Genomic DNA, 21,185 nt, shown 5'->3' on the forward strand with positions numbered 1-21,185 from the left:
ATGTTAAAGAAACAGAGGATAAAAATAGGTATTATGATGCCAGAAACAAAGCTAGGAAAACTGTGGGGATAGCTAGGGGGAAGAAATATGAAGATCTCTATATAAACCTAAACACAAAAGAAGGGGAAAAGTGATATAATAAGATAACTAAGACGAGAGAAAGGAAGAATAGAGATTTCGATCAGGTGAGGTATATCAAGGGTAATGATGGAAGAGTGTTGGTAAGGGATGAGGACATTGTGATGAGATGGGATGAGTTTATTTGTGACTTAGTGTCCGTTTGATAACACTCCAAGAAACGCGTTTTCCCATTTTTTGTTCTAAGAAATGGAAAAACACCCCAAAAAGTGTTTGATAAACGTGTTTCGTTTCTACTGTTTCTTGAAACATAAAATAAAATTTATGGGCTAGAGAATGGGTTTGACGAAACAAGTATGACTTGTTTTTCTGTTTTTTTAAACAATTTGAAGGAAACTTGTGCCCGATAAAATAAAGAGGGGGGGGGGAGAATAGTCGTTCCTGATAAAAAGCTTAAGCGCCATTGACTCTCCTCCAACCTCAAGCTCCATTGCTCGAGAGCTCCTAGTGCCTGCAACTCACCATCGCCATCGCCATCTACATCTAGCTCCTACTGCTTGCAACTTACCATCGCTCGAGAGCTCCTACCGCCTGGAACCGTTTCCAGAACAGGTTGACCAAAAGCTTTTGAACACCCCAAGAACTGTTTCTCAGCACAAAAATGGAAAAAGTTCTTTCTGTTGTTTCTCAACACAGAAACAGTAGAAATGTTATCAAACGGTGCCTTACTAAATGGAGATAGGTCGAGTAGAAATGACCCGGGCAATTACATTATCCAACAAGACACCACATGTCATAGATTGTAAGAATGGTTAGTGTGGCGGAAGTTAAGGAAGCCTTAAGAAACATGAAAGCAGGCAAGACACTAGGCCCAGATGAGATTCTAATAGAAGTATGGAAAACCCTAGGAGGTTGTGGGGTATATTGATTAACCAATCTGTTTAATGGGATTATGAACACAAGGAAGATGCTAGATGAATGGAGGAGAAGCATTGTTATCCCGATCTACAAAAATAAAGGCGATATTGAATGCTGCAATAACTATAGAAGCATAAAGTTAATGAGTCACACTATAAAACTTTGGGAGAAGGTTATTGAAGCCCGTTTGAGAAGAGAGACTCATATCTCAGTGAACCAATTTGGCTTTATGTAAGATAGATCCACGACAAAAGCTATCTACTTATTGAGGAGGTTCATGGAAATATATAGAGATAGCAAGAAGGATCTCCATATGGTCTTTATTGACCTGGGAAAAGCCTATGACCAAGTCCCTTGAGATTGACATGTTTAAACGAAGAGAGGGGTGTTGAGTAAATATGTAGATGCTATTAAAGATATGTATGAGGGTGTGGTGACTAGTGTGAAATCTGTGGGAGGTCAGGGAAAGGAATTCCCAATTATGATTGGGTTACATCAGGGATCAACCTTACGCCTTATCTATTTGCGCTTGTCATGGACGACCTAACCAAGAGCATCCAAGACGAGGTCCCGTGGTGTATGCTCTTTGCCGATGATATCGTTTTGGTGGATGAGACAGAAGTAGGGATTAACGCTTTAGAGCTGTGGAGATCAACCTTGGAAACAAGAGGATTTAAGATTAGTAGAACGAAGACGGAGTATATGATTTGTAATTTTAGTCATACTATGATGGATATTGACATAGTGCGCATTGAGGAATGAGAGATACCGCAAAGTTACTATTTTAGATATCTGGGGTCAATTATAAATAAAGAAGGTGACATAGAGGATGATGTTTCACAGAGAATTAAAGTGGGATGGTTAAAGTGGAGAGGAGTGTCCGGAGTGCTGTGTGACCGACATATTCCTTTAAAGCTTAAAGGAAAGTTCTATAGGATTGTTGTACGACCGACTATGCTGTATGGAGTAGAATGTTGGGCAGTTAAGAATAAGGTACTAAAACTCGGAACTCGGTACCAACTTGGTCCCTTGAAAAACCGAGTCAAGTCGAGATCTCACTGAGTTGGTGCATTTTTTTTTTTTCCGACTCGAAGCCTCAACTCGGTGGGTTTTGGACCTAGTTTGGGTCTGAAACTTGGTAGTCAGCCTATTTTAGGCCATTTAAACACAATGGCACTATCAGATTTTGCAAAAACAAAGTCCAAATAGGAGTTATGTACCGGTCAAACTTAATTTGGTGTGCACGAATGCTGTCAAAATCGCTCTGAATGAAAATATTTTCTTGGACATCAAAACAAATGAATATTTTACCGCACTTTTGGTTTTTAGCAATGTTTTACCATATTAAGATTTATGGAATTTTTAAATTTGAGAAAAACCCCAGCATTAGAAAGTTGAAAATTGCACCTACCGCCGAAAATCCAGTTTTTGTTCTTGAACTAGGGGGTTGTCTTTTTTTCCTTTTGGAATTTGATTTTTTAACTATTTTTATTGGATTCAAATAGGGGGTATTTGTTTATTTATGAATTGTAAATAAATCCAGATTTAATGGAGAAGATGGAGAGGAAGAAGATGAAGAAGAAGAGAAGTGGCTGTAATCCTTTGGGGAGAACTATCGAATGATAAATTGTTCTCCCCTCTTCACCAATATTATTAATAGTAGGGTAGAGCTAGCACACAAGAGAAATTCCCAAACTGCCCCTCACTAACAACTCTCATCTTCTAGTTACTGTTCACATGAACAGTGTATGACACTGTTCACGACACTGTTCACGACACTGTTCATGTGAACAGTACCCAAAACACATTAACACTCCCCCTCAAACTGGAGCATAGATGTTAATCATGCCCAGCTTGTTACAAATATAATCAATTCTCACACTTCCCAAGGACTTGGTAAAAATATCAGCAAGTTGCTCCTTTGTACGAACATGTTGTGGAGCAATAAAACCTTCTTGTAGTTTCTCTCGAACAAAATGGCAATCAACCTCTATATGCTTCGTCCTCTCATGAAACACAGGATTGGAAGCTATATGGATAGCTGTTTGATTATCACACCACAGCTGTATAGGTAACTCCTTCGTAAATTTCAACTCAGTAAACAACTGCTTCATCCACATCAGCTCGCAAGTAATTTGTGCCATAGCCCAATACTCTTCCTCTGCACTAGATCTTGCTACTACTGGCTGTTTCTTGCTCTTCCAGGACACCAAATTTCCCCCCACAAAGACACAATACCCAGTGGCAGACCTCCTATCCACAGGAGAACCAGCCCAATCAGCATCACAAAATCCCTCAACACATCCATGACCATGATCAGTGTAGAGTAGACCACGACCTGGAGCTTTCTTGAGGTATCTCAGAATTCGAATCACAGCATCCCAATGTGACGTCCTAGGAGAGGACAAAAATCGACTTACTACACTAACCGGAAAGGCAATATCCGGTCGAGTCACAGTGAGATAATTTAATTTTCCAACAAGTCTTCTGTATTTTTCCGGATCATCAAGAGCATCACCACTATCAGCTGTCAACTTCAAATTTGGGTCCATTGGAGTATCTAAAGGTTTAGACCCAAGCATACCTGTTTCGGAAAGCAGGTCAAGAACATATTTCCTCTGGGAGAGAGAAATACCTTTACTAGACTGAGCTACCTCAACTCCAAGATAGTACTTCAACTTACCAAGATCCTTGGTTTGAAATTTACACTGCAAATGTAACTTAAGCTGCTTAATGCCTTCAACATCATCACTAGTGATGACTATATCATCTACATATACCACCAAAAATACCCTGCCAGCCTTGTTATGCCGGTAGAACACTGAATGATCACTGCCACACCGAGTCATCCCAAATTCCAGAACAACATCTGAAAATCTCCCAAACCAGGCCTTGGGAGATTGTTTCAAACCATACAACGACTTCTTAAGTTTGCACACTAAACCAGACTCCCCTTGAGCAACAAACCCAGGAGGTTGCTCCATATAAACCTCCTCATGGAGATCACCATGAAGAAAAGCATTCTTCACGTCCAACTGAAAAAGAGGCCAATGATGGGATGCGACGAGAGATCAAAAGACGAACAGATGCAAGCTTGGCAACAGGGGAAAAGGTATCAAGATAATCAATTCCATAAACCTGTGTATAACCTTTGGCAACTAAGCGTGCCTTCAAACGAGCCAAAGAACCACCAGGGTTCACTTTAACCACATATACCCACCGACAACCAACAGCCTTCTTGCCAGCAGGTAACGGTACCAAGTCCCAAGTGTGATTTTCAGCCAAGGCAGCCAATTCCTCCTCCATAGCTGTCCTCCAGCTAGAGTGGGATAATGCCTCTGAAACAGATTTAGGGGTAGGATAAGACCAACAGTAGAGAGACAAGCAGTAAAGTTAGCAGATAAGCCTATATAAGAAACAAAATGAGACGAAGGATGTTGAGTACAACTACGAACACCCTTACGAAGAGCAATGGGAATATCAAGATCAGAAGAAGGAATACTTAACTGAGGAGTAGGATCCGCATGCGAAGTTGAAGTTGGAGGATGAGTAGAGATCAGGGGTTTTGCATCATCTCGAGGACGCCGAACAAATGTAGACCAAACAGGAGGAGGTGGAGGCGGAGGTGGTGGAGACAGAGCAGTAGCCGGTTGACCATGGGAAATAGTACGTTGCACCACATATAAAGGAAGATCCTCATCCAACTCCGAGGAAACAGAAGATGTATCATCATCAGCAATGGACTAAAAAAAGTTAACATCAGCAGAGACAAAGTACTTTCGAAGAACTGGTGAATAATACCGATAACCTTTTTGAGTGCGTGAATAACCCAAGAAAATACATTTAATAGCCCGGATATCTAATTTGGACAGACCTAGACGATGGTCATGGATAAAGCAAACACACCCAAAAATTCTAGGTGGTAAAACAAAGAGAGGTTTAGTAGGAAATAAAAAAGAATGAGGAATCCCACCCTGTAACCCAGAAGATGGCATACGATTTATAAGGAAACAGGCAGTCAAGATAGCATCAGCCCAAAAGATTTTTGGTATTTTCATCTAAAAAAGAATTGAACGGGTCACTACCATTAAATGTCTATTCTTCCGTTCAGCTATACCATTTTGTTGGGGTGTATATGAACAAGAAGACTGGTGCAACATGCCACGGTCAGCCATAAAAGAATTAAATGGAGCAGAAAAATATTCAAGGGCATTATCACTACGTAAAACACAAATATTCTTGTTAAACTGAGTCTGAATTTCAGTAACAAATGCACGAAAAATGGTAAACAGCTTAGAACGACTTTTCATTAAATAAATCCAGGTGACTCTAGAATAGTCATCGACAAAAGTAACAAAATATTTAAATCCCATCTTAGAAGTAACAGGGCAAGGCCCCCATACATCAGAATGCACTAAAGAAAAAGGGTACGCAGACCGTTTATTGACTCTGGGGGGATAACTCACACGGTGGAGCTTTCCAAACTGACATGACTCACACTCTAAACTAGAAAGGGAACTAAAACGAGGATCCAACTTCTGTAAACTCTGCAAAGACGGATGGCCCAGCTGACAATGAACTTGGTATGGAGACAAAACACTGGAATAAGCAACTGAAGGAGAGTCTTCAAGATGATACAACCCCCCTTGCTCACGTCCCCTACCAAGCATCTTCTTCGTCATAAGATCCTGAAAAACACAGGAATCGGATAAAAAGTCCGAACAATTGTAGGCTTTAGTAATTTTACTAACGTAAGAAAGTTACAAGGGAAGTCGTAAATGGAGAGAACAAGACAAGGACAAGGACTTAGTTGGGTTGCATACCGTGCGTGACTTTGGCAAGGGAACCATCAGCCAATGTAACACTAGACTCTGAAGACCGAAAGGAAGAAAAATTACCTGACACACCAGACATATGATCAGAAGCACCTGAATCAATGATCCAGGGACGAGAAGTGAAGAAACACGCAGTGGCATTACCTGTCTGGGCAAAAGTAGCCGTGGAGGAAGATGTAGAATGCCGAGAAATCTGAAACTGTGTGAACTGAGCATAATCCTCATCAGATAACCTTACCAACTTATCCTCAGAAGGTGTAGCAGGAGACTCGGTACTAGCTGCTGAATTAGCATACTGCTGTTGCGGTGGCTTCCCATGAAGTTTCCAACAAAAGCGTTGGATGTGTCCTGGTTGACCATAGTGATTACAAGTCTTCACAGAACCAGAATTTTCACCACCATTACCACTACCACTGCCTCTTCCACCTCTTATACCACCACCACGACCCCCATTACGTCCACCATTACCTCTCCCTTGACTAGAAGCAACAAGGGCAGAGCTCTCACCAGGAGCAGCTGCTGGTTCATGGGAACTATCACGAGAAACACAAAGAACGCGAGAAAAAGTTTCTGCAAATGGCAATTTTATCTCCTCCAAGAATAGTGGAGCGTACTGAGTCATATTCCTGGCCCAGTCCTCCCAAAAATCCCATGACCGCAAGTTGTTCACGTTGATCTTGCATCTGTTTCACATCCGAACTAATGGGCAGCAATGCATTTTACTCTTCAAACATTCGTTTATAATCGGCAAAATATTGGGTCAACAGACGTCCCTTCCTATCAGCACGATAGAACTCCTGTGACAGCTCATATATACGGGATAGATTATTCTGTCCAGAATACAAAACATGTAAGTAATCCCATAACTCCTTCACAGTATCTATGTGAGTCACTATGTCAACAATCTGTGAATCCATATTATTCAACATCTGTCCCAGAATGCGTGCATCTACAATTTCCCACGCTTCATCATCCTCTGGTTTGGGCTTTGTAAGATGTTTCTGTTGGCCATGACTAGTCAAAACCATAGTTCAAAATCTCGCGAAATCTCGATCCTCGATATAGATTTCGAGAATTTCGACCCCCTCGAAACGAAATGGCCCCTCAAATAAAAAAAATACAAGATTTCGATTGAATTCTCGAGATTTCGAGATTTTTTAAAAATCTTGCGAGATTTCGAAAATCTCGAAAAATTGCTTTATATAAAATACCATGTTTCGTCAGTCTCGGTCGAAATTTCGACTGAGACTGAGAAACAGAGAACATTTTTCCTCCTTTGGCACTTTTGCATGGTTTTTGAAGGTTTTTGCTCATTTCTTCTTCAATCTTCCACTTCCCACTTGAATCCTTGCCGCATCTATGCCGGAATCACTTGGAGAACAAACTTCTTAGCACATCTGTGAAGCCTTTCCACTATTCCAGGTAAAATCATATTCTCAAAATTGATTTTTTTTAGGGAAATGCATGATCAACATGTTTGTTTATGATGAAATAAATATATGTTAGACACCGGAAGCCGATCTACGACTTCACGGTGTCGAAATTTTTTTTTGGTATATATATTATTTATTTATTTTTCTGCTTAAAAAATTGGATTTATTTACAATAAAAAAAAAAAAATAATAGGGGTTATGTATATTGTATAGTGATGAATTAAGTATATGTTAGACACCATTGGCCGATCTATGGCCTCATGGTGTAAAAAATATTGTTCTGCCAATAATTAATTATTTTAATTTTCAAAAATTATAAAAAATATTTTAAAAATTCAAAAAAATAGCAAAAAATAAGAAAAAATATGAGGTCTTTGTTTTAAAATTACTGAAAAATATAAAAGTAAATTGTACATACTTCTTATTTGTTGCCCATTTACATATCTTTTCGATTTTGTTGTGCTAAGCCAATATTTATTTGAAAAATATTTTTAAAAATTGTTTTTAAATATGAGAAAAATATGAGGGTTAGGGGAAAAATACTAAATAGTTATATACATATATACTTGTGTTAGTGCTCTTAAATCTTAATTCTTAAACATTTAAACTAAAAGAATTGATGTGCTTCAGTGATTAATGAATTGTCTTTTATTCATGCAACAGTAAACTAGTCCGATCATGGCGAACCGTGGTAAACGACGGAGCCAGAGGCAAGAGGGGCAGAGGCAGCAGGCCCAGACCCAGGGGGAGGGGAGCACACCCAGGCGCACTAGGGGTGACATTGCATGGTTGCATGGCACTCCAATTGATGGGGATAAAAGAAAATCCCAATACAATTATTGGCACATGCAGTTTTTGGGAAGTGGTGCCACTAGACTCAAACAACATCTAGCTGGGAATTCTCCTGAAGTGGTCGCATGTCATATGGTCCCTGTGGAGGTATCTAGGGCTGTCATTGATTACATGAATGGAGGGAGTAAGAGGAAGGCTCAGAGGGAGAAGGCAAAAGTAGATCTTGAGGAAGCAGTGAGGTGTACAACGGGAGGCCAATCAGGCCATCGTGATGATGATGATGATGATGACAGTGATGATGTCTATGTTCCTGGTGATATAGAGATTGAGCAAGAGGCTAGGGATTGGAGACGAGCACAGATGATGAGCAGAGCCAGTTATCATGAGGATCAGGAGAGACAGAGAGTAGGTGGTAGTGGAGGAGCTGGTACCTCTAGAGCTGGTGCTAGTGGTAGTGGAGGGGCAGGTACAAGTGGAGGAGGTGGGTTGCCTAATCCCTTTAGGAGATCACAAAGTACGAGGGCAGCTCCCCCTTCGCCTCCACCACCATAAGATGACCCAGCACTTCACCAAGCACCTGGTGTTTATAGAAAGAAAGGCAACAAACAACCAAAAATCAAGGGAGCATGGAAAAATCTGAAGGGGATGGTGAAGGAATCTATAGCTAAGTGGATGTTATACCATACCATCCCAGCAAACACAGCACAAGGCCCCTTTTATCAGACTATGATAGATTCCATTGCTGAGGCTGGGCCAGGGTATAATGGGCCCACCCCATATGAGATTATGAATGTGTATTTGCCCCAACAGAAGAGAGAGCTTGAAGACTACATCAATGAAATGAGGGGGCTGTGGGAGAACTATGGGGTGACCATAATGTGTGATGGTTGGACTGGTCCTACAAGAAAGTCCATCATCAACTTTATGGTGTATTGTGATGGGAGGACAGTCTTTCTGAAGTTTGTTGATGCATCCAAGGAGAAAAAGGATGCAAAGTATATCTACAAATTGCTGAAGGAAGTGGTAGAAGATGTAGGAGTGGGGAACGTTGTCCAAATTGTAACGGACAACGGAAGCAACTACAAGAGTGCCGGTGAGAGGTTGATGCAAAACAGTAAGTACCGGTTGTTTTGGACTCCATGTGCTGCCCATTGTATAGACCTCATGTTGAAGGACATGGGAAAGATCAAATTGGTACAACATGTTGTGGAAAGGGCAAGGCAAATGACCAACTTTGTCTACAACCATGGGTTTGCACTAAACCTCTTGAGGGAGAAGTGTGGGGGTGACTTAGTAAGGCCAGGCATAACTAGATTCGCCACCAACTACATTGCACTCAAGAGTATAGAGACCAAGAAGTCTGGACTGAGATCAATGTTTGCTTTTGAAGACTGGTTCAACTGGAATGGGTCCAATACCCATGGTGGTAGGGAAGCAGAAGCTACAATTTCATCAGATGACTTTTGGTCTAAGTTGCATAAAGTGGTACAACTTCTGGACCCAGTGGTCAAGGTTTTGCATATAGTTGATTCTGCTCTCAAGGGACCAACCATGCCACATCTATATGCTGCCATAGACTTGATGAATGAAGGTGTTAACAATGCAAATCCACAAGGTAGCAAACACTTTCTCAAAATTATCAAGGAGCGCTGGGAAAATCAACTTATGCATCCACTGCATAAGGCTGGTGAGTGTACACTCTTTGTTTTTTATGCAATTACATCTTTTAAAGTTAATTTGAAGGATATATTACTAACTAGTCAATATATAATGTCAATTTCAGCATATTATTTGAACCCCAAGTACCAATATAGTCATAGGTTTGGGTTGAATAATAGTCTTATTGACGCAGTCAAAGAAGTAGTTGCCAAGTTGGAGCCGAATAGTAAATTACAGGCGATATGCAACAATGAGGTGAGTCTTATAAGTTTTAATTCATTTGGAATTACTCAATTCAATACTAAATAGTAATGAGTCATTACTAATTTTAAATATTTTCCAAATGATTATAGTTGAAGACTTTTAGGGATGCATTGGGAAGTTTTGGAACCGATGCTGCAGAGCAAGGCCGGACACGCGGTGATGCCGGTACTCATTAGTCATTACTTCATTAGTCATTATCTTATTCTTTTGAAATGAAGGTGACATGTTTCTTTTGTTGTAATGCAGCTGAATGGTGGGTGTCGTATGGGGGTTCGGCAAACAATTTAAGAAAAATAGCAATCAAGGTTCTCTCTCAGACATGTTCAGCATCTGGCTGTGAACGGAATTGTAGTACATTTTCTCTCATCCACTCCAAGAGGAGAAATAGATTGGGTTCTGAACGTCTCTCTGACTTAGTGTATGTGCATTATAATTTGAGGTTGAAGATGAAACACATACGCATGGGACAAGAGGGTATCAGGGAAAATATCGATCTCGCCAACATTTTCCAGGTGGAGTCAGATGATGAAGATCCTATTGTTGATTGGGTGAGGGATAGAGGTGAGCCAGTGTTAGATCAGCCTGGAGGTAGACCTGACCCCATGATAGCTGAACACATAGAAGCTAATATGGATGATTTCATGGCTGCAGAGGGGCGAGGTACACACACGGGACGCGTCACCCATACCGTTCCAGCCTACTGGTGGTGTTGATGAGGAGGATGAAGATTGGTCTATGTCATCTGGTGGAGTTGGTGGTGGTGGAGATGGTGGTGGTGGTCCTGGTGGTGGTGGAGGTGATGATGAAGGTAATGATGGACGTGATGATGATGGTGATGGTGGTCAAGCATATGAGGGAACTTGAGTCCCGTTTGTGGTACAAGAGCAGCAAAAGGCAATCCGTGCCCCCATACCAGCCACACGACCCACATTGTCTACCTCGACCTACTCGAGAAAGCAGCGTGGCCAGTCCCATCCTGGTGGTCGTGGTAGTGATACTAGTAGGCAGGCTGAGCTTATGGACATTGATGCGGGATAGAGGTGAGCCAGTGTTAGATCAGCCTGGAGGTAGACTTGACCCCATGATAGCTGAACACATAGAAGCTAATATGGATGACTTCATGGCTGTAGAGGGTGAGGTACACGCACGGGACGCGTCACCCATACCGTTCCAGCCTACTGGTGGTGTTGATGAGGAGGATGAAGATTGGTCTATGTCATTTGGTGGAGATGGTGGTGGTGGTCCTGGTAGAGATGGTGGTGGTGGTCCTGGTGGAGATGGTGATGATGGAGGTGACGATGAAGGTAATGATGGACGTGATGATGATGGTGGTCAAGCATATGAGGGAACTCGAGTCCCGTTTGTGGTACAAGAGCAGCAAGAGGCAATCCGTGCCCCCACACCAGCCACACGGCCCACATCGTCCACCTCGACCTACTCGAGAAAGTAGCGTGGCCAGTCCCGTCCTGGTGGTCGTGGTAGTGGTACTAGTAGGCAGGCTGAGCTTATGGACATTGATGCCCTATCTGGCTCTGTTGGTGGACTGAGTATTGGCGATAGAGATAGTAGATCGAGTGGGCATTTCCGTACCCCATCTTTGCATGTAGACAACAGTCCATCTCCAGCACAATCAGAGTTTGGTTCATCTCATTCACATCCATATGGCGAAGGGCATTATGGGCAGTACCCTTGGGGGCAGTAGCCTATATCTTCTCCATCCATTCCCAGTTTTGAGTATGACTCCCACTCACAGGGATATAGTGGATCGTCTTTTGTGGATGACTTCTTTTCCCACCCTGGCTACCCAACCCACCAGTCGTAGCCGTACAACCCGTACATGCTCCCAGAGCTGTCATATGACTCATATCATAGTGGATCAGTGGGTAGTACTTCTTCACAGTTTGGTGACCTATATCCTAGGATAGATTACCTTAGGCATGTTGATGATGCAGTTTACATGGCCACTGTGGATGACTACACTCGCTTCTTCTCCCAGATTATGACGTGACATGCATTTGTCCTACAGTTGGAGAGCAATACACGTCGGCTCCTGCAGACCATGAGTGGGGTTGATCCTTGACGGCGGAGTAGTTATTATTAGCAAATTTGTAAACATTTGAGATGAATGATGACTAGTTGACTACTTGACTTGTAGCCTTGTGGGGGACAATTGGGGATATTGACATATTGTGATTTTGAATGTTTGATATCTTCTTAAATCTTAACTCTTAAGTTGTTATTTGTTAACTTGTTATTGACTTGATGTCTTATGTACTTAATATTATGATTTATGACTTAACTTATGAGTCATTATGTTTCCAACTTAGTTGCAAGTCAATTTACTTGTTTAATGTACAATGTGTATGTGTAAATGTGTAATTAACTAAGTTATATATTAGGGTTCGACCGTACATTGCCAATCAATGGTGCACATCCAAAACATCATTTTGGGTGACTATTTTTGCAATTTGAACATTTAAATGTGTTTATATAGTCTAAAATAGGGTTTCCATGAAGTTTCAGGCCTTAACTTGGCCTAAAACCCACCGAAATGACCTATTGAAACATACCAGAAAAAATACAATATTTCGACCGAAATATCCAAAATTTTGAATATTTCGGATATTTCGGTCAGCTCGAAATACTGAAACGAAACGAGTTCTCGAACTATGGTCAAAACAACCCACACAATTTTCTTCCATTGCTGGAAATTACTTACCCCTTCCAATCTCTTCTCTGTAATAGATTTGGAAGAGCCCGAAACAACCTCAGAGATAACACCTTTAGATTCTTCAGTTGGGTCATCCATCTTGATCAAGCAAACCGATGCAGAAATTCACCAACAACTAATAAAAACTGAGAAAAAGTGATGAACCAGCAAACAAACACGATCGCCAACAGCCAACAAAAAATTCAAAGATCGATTTTAGAACAAAAAATCGATGCAATCTTCAATATCCAGTAAGGACCGATTCAGGGAAAACCTTACAAAGAACCTTCAAACCACAAAAAAAAAAGAACTGAAATCGAAAAATAATCACCTCCCAAAACCTTGAATCGATATCAAGCAATCACCACAAAATCGAGACTAGGTTCCTTTATATAATCATGAACCAATCTCAACAAACTCCACCAAAATGCAGCATAGGGTGCTGTAGCCCCTTCAAACTGTGGTCACGAAAACCTTCAAACGTGAAGCCTTCAAAACCGCAACACTGTCTTGATCAATTTGAGAGTAATCGAGTAGGTCCTAGGATGTAGAATCGACTCCCAAGATCCTAGCTCTGATACCATGTAAATAAAACCAGATTTAATGGAGAAGATGGAAAGGAAGAAGATAAAGAAGAAGAGAAGTGGCTGTAATCCTTTGGGGAGAACTATCGAATGATAAATTGTTCTCCCCTCTTCACCAATATTATTAATAATAGGGTAGAGCTAGCACACAAGAGAAATTCCCAAACTGCCCCTCACTAACAACTCTCATCTTCTAGTTACTGTTCACGCGGACAGTGTACGGTACTATTTACGACACTGTTCACGTGAATAGTGTATGGTACTGTTCATGACACTGTTCACGTGAACAGTACCCAAAGCACATTAACATGAATAATATCTTAATTAAATGTAATACAAATTAAATGATATTAGGCATAAATAAGTGTCTGTCTTAGTTCCTGGCCTAAATAACTGTCTGTATACCAAGGTTTGCATAGATAGGTGTCTGTATACCAAGATTTTCCACCAAGATTTCGAGATCCAACACTCATATAGAGGAGTTTGGGTCGAGATTCTCGAGATCTTGAGATCTCGACGACATCTCGAGATCTCGGTCGAGTTGTTGCACTTTTGGAACTCGTATGCCAACTCGTCTCAGTTTCTCAAAAAACCGAGAAACTCGCCGAGATCTCGCCGAGATCTCACGAGTTCTCAAACTATGGTTAAGAAGTGTCATATTGAGAAGCTATGTGTAGCAGAGATGAGGATGTTAAGATGGATGTGCGGAAAAACTAGGAGGGACACCTTTCTGTTTTTATAACAATTAATTGTTTCTTGATTTCCATTTCAAATTGTTCTCTGGACTTTTTATCAATATGAGGTGATCGTAAGTAAGAAATGAACATATTCGAGCTGAATTGGGAATTGCCCCGATCAATGACAAGCTCCGAGAGAGTCGTTTGGGGTGGTATGGTCATGTTCAATGAAGGCGTGGGGACGATCCAGTAAGGAGTGATATGATCCCGAGTGAAGGAGCTAAAGAGCTAGGAGCAGGCATAAAATGACCATAGGAGAAGTTGTGAGGAAGGATATACATAATCTAGGTCTTTTTCCAATTATGACCTCGGATGGAGCTTATTGGAGGGCTAGGATCCATGTAGCAGACCCCATTTAGCTGAGATTCTGCTGACTTGCTGGGCTGTGCCACTTTCCTTTTACTTTCATCTTTCATTGTTCTTTTTATTGGCCATCTTTCATTTGTCTAATTCTTTTTTTCATTTCTCATCTCACTTCCCATCCCACTTTGCCCATCTCTTTTAAACCTCAGTTTTTTTTGCTTGGATACATGTAGCCGACCTCATTAAGTTGGGATAAGGCTGAGTTTGTTGTTCTTGTTGTTGTTGGTATCTAATTTCTATTTGAGATAACTGATCTGGAATTACATAATAAAGGTCTATAGCCATTGTAGTAATGTTGTCCTCTCTGAAATTGGTTGGTTTCTTTTTTATTTTTTATGGTTGAAGAACTCATTGGTTTCTTCTTTTAATGCTTTCTTGATTCAGGGTAATATTGCTTTTAAAGACAAACAATGGCAGAAAGCTATCAGCTTCTATACAGAAGCAATCAAACTTAGTGGAAAGAATGCAACATACTACAGTAACAGGGCTGCAGCATACCTGGAGCTTGGGAGGTATCACTGTCATCCAATTGTTTTCGTTTTCAACTCTTTAATATATTTTTTTCCCTTAATGATGATTCCCATTTGTTGATTCAGCTATGTCCAAGCGGAGGCAGATTGTAGCACAGCTATCAGTCTTGATAAAAAGGTAAGGTTTCATCTCCTAGGAAAACTGAGCCGAAAATGCCAAGAAGCAAAGACTGCTTTCCTTAACCAGATAGACTTAAAATTATCCAAAACTGTACCTTTTTTGAAAAAAAAAGAAGAAAAGTTCCAAAATAGAAAATCCTAAAAGCTATGAAGCACTTCAAGACTAACAAATGTCCTTTCTGATAAATAAGTTTACTTATCTACTTTGAGCTGGTGAACTGCAGTCTGGAGTTTCTCTGAATAGGTGAAATACAAGGTTGATTCCATAGGTAGTTGATCACTCGATCCAATAAATCAAAATGTTCTATAAGAATGAAAATCATGCACAGGAATATTTCAAATTTCCATGCACTGTATGGATATGGTTGAATATAATGTGATTGCATATGCATGCTCAAAATAGCAATATGCTTTGAAAAAGGAAAACAGTATTTAGCTTCAAAGCTGGTTTATCAAATCTCAAATGGCAATTTGAGCCTTTAAGGTGTGGCTTGATTTCTACCTTCTGCTTGTTCGTTATTGTCCCAGGACTACTGTGCTTGATTCCCTAAGTTCATAAACCCAAGCATTTTATGAATTTGTGATTCATGAATTACAAACAAGGAATGAACAAATTAGAGCTAATATAGGAGTTGCTCCGATACATGATAAGTTGGGAGAAAGTTGTTTTTAGGTGGTATGGACTATCGACATGTGTAGTGGAGGCTGAGGCTTTTGAGTGCTCCAATAAGGAGGGGTGGTGGTATGATTCACAGATTGGAGGAACTAAAAGAGCCAAAGGGTAGGCCTAAAATGACTCTAGGAGAAGTGGTGAAGAAAGTCACTCGTAGCTTAAGACTAGTAACTAAGTATGGCTTTGAATAGAGTTGATGGGAGAAAGAAGATCCATGTAGCCGACCCCAATCACCCCATTTAGTTGGGATAAGGCTTGGGTTGAGTTTTGATTCATGAATTACAATTAATGCTGTTAAGTAGTTGAACTAACTTGGCTTGTTTGGGACAAGCCTGAGCTATGTTTTTGTGGCTTGTGAGATGATCCTGAACCTTTAGATTAAGCTCATTTATGTTAATTGGCCTGAGCTCCTCACAAGTGTGAACTGCTCCTTGTGAGCCAGTGATGAGAAAAATTAAATTCCATTGATGTAAACAAGTGGAAATTTCTCTTTTGCATTGTAATTTGTAAGTGTACCATCACATTGTTTTGTATTCATGGATAATGGTATTTTACAATTGTTTCTTAATGAAATATATATTCTGTTTTCGGTAAAAAAATCTTTGAGAATCTTTTGTTGGAGGGCATTTGAAGTACAAGTGAGATTTCGTTTGCTTTTTGTTTAGAATGTTAAGGCCTACTTTCGAAGAGGAACAGCACGGGAGATGCTTGGTTATTTTAAGGAGGCTATTGAAGGTAAATATTCTATTTTAAAAAATGTTATTCTATTATCAGTTCAGTATCATGTGGTAGTCCTTACCAATTTTTATGATGCCTATTGTCGGACCTAACAATGGGGATACGGTAGTTCAATTCATTCTCAAATTATGATGAAACATTTTATATACTAGGATGGGGGTTGTGTTTTAAGATGTTAGGTCGAACATGGAAGGAAATATTAGTGTTTGAGCCACTCCATTAAGTGGCTCAGGATGTGGGTCACACTAGATCAGAATAAGCTTTTTTACACAAGTTGCTTGATTTTGATACCTTTGGATGTCTATTGGTTTTGCGCTAGTCTCCTAAATTTGTTGTGCTAATTTTTGTTCTCTTTCCCCTATAGATTTCAGATATGCACTTGTTTTAGAACCTACCAATAAGAGAGCAGCACTTGCAGCTGAGAAATTACAGAAGTTGTTTCAATAAATGTTTGAAGTCTAAGAAAAGATTTTGAGAATCTCCATTTCTTGGGAAGTTTTTGCAATGAAAAACTTCCGGATTACTAGTGCACACCTCTCAAGATGGGCCCATACAAACAGTTGTTGATTGCCAGATCTCTTGGGAGTCCCTTTGACAAGATTGCATTTCTTTCTAAACGAGGCAATTTTGAAGGATTGGACTGTATTTGCTTGCTGGATCCAGAGCACTTCTTCAGTCTCCCATCACTTTGTTGTTGCTGGGGTTTGTAAGTTGATCAATTTTGTTTCATTCTCGATTGTTGACATTAGTAAGTGTAATTCAAATTAGAGAGCCTATAATTCCCCCCTTATTTTTTTTATGTCGATTAAAGTTACTGAGAACAAGCGTATTTGAACAATTTATGATCACTGAGGTTATGAAAACTTTAATTGATCCTTTTTTTCTTCTTCTAAATTGGTCAGAAAATACTGAAAAAAATCCAAAAATATACAGGTTGGACCAATTTTTGAATAACCATATTTCTTGTTTCTGGTGGATTGCTATGCCCATAGTATCCTTGGTCTCTACTCCTTTTCTTTCTTCCGATATTTTAGAGAAGCCGATGGTGATGCCAATGGTGCCTGGTCCTTAATGCCATACTCACTCTTATTCGAGGTTGTCTCAGGTTAAAAGCCGTCTTCTCTTCCTCCTTAGTGAATTTACTCTCGCTTCTTGTTCAGAACTGAGAATGAACATGTATGTTCTTTGGGGACAAGGATTTGGTACATCTATGCAAGTCAAACGACCCTTGCCTTAAGTTTTGGAGGTTTTCACCTCCAGATCTGGGAGAAAAAGCTCAAGAAACCCAGACTGAAAATCCTTTGCCTCGATTAACTCTTTTTAAATAAAGAGCAACTCATGCAGTTGAGGATTTCATCCTGCTCAGTTGGCCGATCGAGGGCTGAGTTGGACAGTTGGACTCTCCGGCAATAGCAGATTGCTGATGGGCGATCCGAGACAATATGATCCACAGGCTTGAAACTACAGGTTGGACAGGTTTAGAGACTGTCAGTGTCAACACTAGTTGAATAGGATTTAGATCCTTTCTCGGCCGAGTTCCTCTCCAGTGCTGGGCTGTCATAATGCGCACCAGGATGTGTGTCGGGGTGCATACCATGCCAGACCCCAGACCAGCGGTTGGATGCACGCAGGAGAGGCACCCGGGAGAGGATCTGTTTCCAGTTGAATGGGCAAAGATAATGGCCAACCTAACCCAACCCAGCTCAGCTTTGGGTTTGACATTACCTGATCTGAGCTACATGATCAAACCAAATTTTAATCTCTCTGAAAATTCAAGATCATTTTATAATGGAATGGATATCGGTCTTAGAGTTTCCAATTAATTCCCCCCCCCCCCCCCCCACCAACTTTAAAATTACAAGGTTACCAATGGTAGTGAGGGTTCTGCTAATTTGGAGCAACTAACCAATATATGATGGATACGATAAGATGATGGACCATGAAGCACTGTTTTGAAAATTGGAATTAATCGGTAGAATTGGAATCGGTTGTGTCCGTTCCCAATTCTGGATGTTCTAAAGTAGTTGATTCTAGGGTTTTTGGGATCAGATTGCTGGGTTTTCAGATCTGAGGGGGTCGGTTTTAGGAATTTTGAGACCAATTCTAGCAGAGTTGCGAGTTTAAAATCCTTGCTATGGAGATGCAGATCCGAGAAATTAGGGGAAAAATCATCGAAAACATAAGCCGATAATTCAGAGTCTTCTTCAATAGATGCATTATCCAACTACATTACTTCAAAATTAATTTTTGTTCCATTTCCAACCGTCCACCTCTCCATATGAGAAATAAAATCCCAAAGGTCAAATGGAAGAGGATTTCTTGATAGATTTCTATTAACAAACCTTGTTTTGAAGAAGCGATTCACTGCTGAGTTGCCATGCTTGATTTCCCAGACCAACTTGTAGAGAAGAGATTTATTTACATTTCTCAATCTTCAAAGACCAAGACCTCCTTCAGATTTCGGTTTACAGACTACATCCAATTTCACCACAATAGCTTTAGATGAATCCGCACCCCTTGACCAGAAAAAAAATTTCATCCATCTTTCTATCAGATTTAGTAGACTAGAGGGTCACCCACCAATAAACTGAAAAAATTATAAGTAAGGATTCCTGATATCACAGATTTTACCAGCTCCAAAAACCTAGTCATCGACAACAATTTTGCCTTCCAACCAGACAATCTTCTTTTGATATGATTGAGCAAAAGCAACGAAGGTTCCTTTTTGCTCTGTTTGGTTGCAAGGGAAATTAAAAAGAAAGGAAGTGAAAATTATAAACTTAAATAGGAAACTTTTGTAATCATTACCCCATAATTACCTCATGTGACTATATCATTTGCTTCAAATCATTCCATATTTGGTTATTAAATTTCACTTTACTCTCCATCTAATTTCCTTTGGTTTTAAAAGTAAAATAAAAATTATATGTAAAATGTATCATTACTAAATATGATATGGAATTTAAGTAGTTTCCACAATCACATGGGGTAATTATTACAAAAAATTACTTTTTAAGGGTTGAAAATTTTCACTTCCCTTCCCTTTAATTCCCCTTGTAACCAAACATAGCCTTGAAGATTTCCACTCCCAAATAGCGAGTTGGAAACCTACAAACCAAGATACGCAGCGCATCCACAATATTTCGATCTTCCCTAGAAAAAAACAGCTTGCTTTACTTCAAGTTAATATGTTGCCTAGAGAAGACTTGATAAAAAATCCCCGAGGACCTCACATACCTGAAATAGGCATTCAAGAAGATAAAAATGTTATCAACGAATAATTGGTGGGAGGGAACTGTCGTACCATGTGATCCCTGAATAGATTTCATATTATTACTTGCAGATAAGAAACTTGAGACCTCTACAAGAGGCTCGGCGAGAGGAGATCACCTTTCTTGAGACCCATTTGAACACCGAAAAAACCAACCAGGCCTCCATTTATCATAATAGAAATAATTTTGGTAGAGAGAAAATCTGATGGATCCACATGATCCATTTTTCACTGAAACCAAATCTTCACAGGACCTCAAGCAGAACATCCCAAGAGAAAGTGTGATAACCTTTATGCACATCAAGCTTGATCCCAATCCCCCCTTCTCTGGAAGGCTGGAACATTAGATTAACAATCATAAATGTCATTCTTCTAGCAGACACGAAAAAGAACTCCAGAGAAGCCATCCAGACTTGGGGAACTATTTGGATCAAAATCCCATACAATTTTTGTTCATCACACTATACGACCTCGTTATATTAATTAGGAAAAGTCACGTCTACCATCCCTATCGTTTCATCTATTTCATAAACTTCCCCTGTATTTTGAAAGATTCTTACAAATGTATCCCTATCGTTAGTTAGAGCAGTTAAGTGATGATGTCATCGCCCAAATATTAATTAAATGCCCATAATACCTTTAATGAAGATGCTTTTACATCTTTACCCTCATTTGTTTGAAACACCATCGTCTCAAAAGGGAAAGAACAGAGCTCCATTGCCGAACACAGAGCTTCGTTTTTATGTTTGAGACTTTGAGTCGAACTTGAAGATTGATCCTATTAAAAAATTAAAGCTCACCAATGGTAATTTTATTCACCACACTGATCACCCCACACCTTGAAGGATCTCTGGGCAAAGTCAATGAAAGCAGCGGCATTCTAGTGGATCTACAAATAACCAGTCAAGGCATTCTAATGGATCTACAAAAGGAGTTGAATGTTCTAGAAATTTAAGAAAAGAGAGAGATTTACAGCATGAGATCGATCCTCAAGGAGAGGGAACAATCACCTCAAAGAAACCCTAATTACACATCAGATCGAAATTCCCAAAATCTCAAAGCGATCACACCTGCCTTCTGTAATGAAATTGTATCTAATCTGGAAAAATCAAAAGGGGAAAAAACAACCCAATTTCTAAGAGCTAGTGAATTTTGTGACGGCCTTGGTTCCCTCTGAGACAATGTGTTTTGCCAATTCACCAGAAAGAACTAGTCGAACAGCGGCCCGAATCTCTTGAGAGGTGATGGTAGGTTTCTTGTTGTAGCAGGCAAGCCTTGAAGCCTACTGTGCAAGCTCATCGAAGATCTCGTTATTGAAACTGTTCATGATCCCCTTGGCCTTGTTGGAGATACCGATGTCAGGGTGAACCTGCTTCAAGACCTAGAAGATGAACGATATCAAGGGTGGGTGGAGTGGGTTTATTTCTTATGAGAAATAAGAAAGGGCAAAATTGTTATTTTCTTTCAAAACTAACAGAGT

The 21,185-nt window shown here is 40.1% G+C and overlaps 1 protein-coding gene and 2 long non-coding RNA genes across 3 annotated transcripts in view; 2 read left to right on the plus strand and 1 right to left on the minus strand.

The window, feature by feature from the left end:
- LOC122650272 (translocon at the outer membrane of chloroplasts 64) overlaps positions 1-17,215 on the plus strand; it is a 44,805-nt gene extending 27,590 nt beyond the window's left edge. Inside the window, exons 12-15 of the mRNA XM_043843643.1 lie at positions 14,758-14,885; positions 14,970-15,021; positions 16,362-16,431; positions 16,799-17,215. Of these exons, the coding sequence (XP_043699578.1) occupies positions 14,758-14,885; positions 14,970-15,021; positions 16,362-16,431; positions 16,799-16,881 (333 nt within the window). The 3' untranslated portion in view covers positions 16,882-17,215. The remainder of the gene's footprint in view (positions 1-14,757; positions 14,886-14,969; positions 15,022-16,361; positions 16,432-16,798) is intronic.
- On the minus strand, positions 464-20,994 carry LOC122650274. The gene is made up of 4 exons (XR_006331406.1): positions 20,632-20,994; positions 18,904-18,906; positions 5,720-5,728; positions 464-474 (listed from the first exon to the last, which is right to left on the minus strand). It is a non-coding gene; the product is annotated as an uncharacterized LOC122650274 (long non-coding RNA).
- LOC122650276 lies at positions 1,818-13,957 on the plus strand. The gene is made up of 3 exons (XR_006331408.1): positions 1,818-1,977; positions 8,267-8,272; positions 13,923-13,957. It is a non-coding gene; the product is annotated as an uncharacterized LOC122650276 (long non-coding RNA).
- Positions 20,995-21,185: the final 191 nt, after the last annotated feature.

The sequence above is a fragment of the Telopea speciosissima genome, chromosome 2 (assembly GCF_018873765.1).
Source record: "Telopea speciosissima isolate NSW1024214 ecotype Mountain lineage chromosome 2, Tspe_v1, whole genome shotgun sequence".
Classification (NCBI taxonomy): Eukaryota; Viridiplantae; Streptophyta; class Magnoliopsida; order Proteales; family Proteaceae; genus Telopea; species Telopea speciosissima.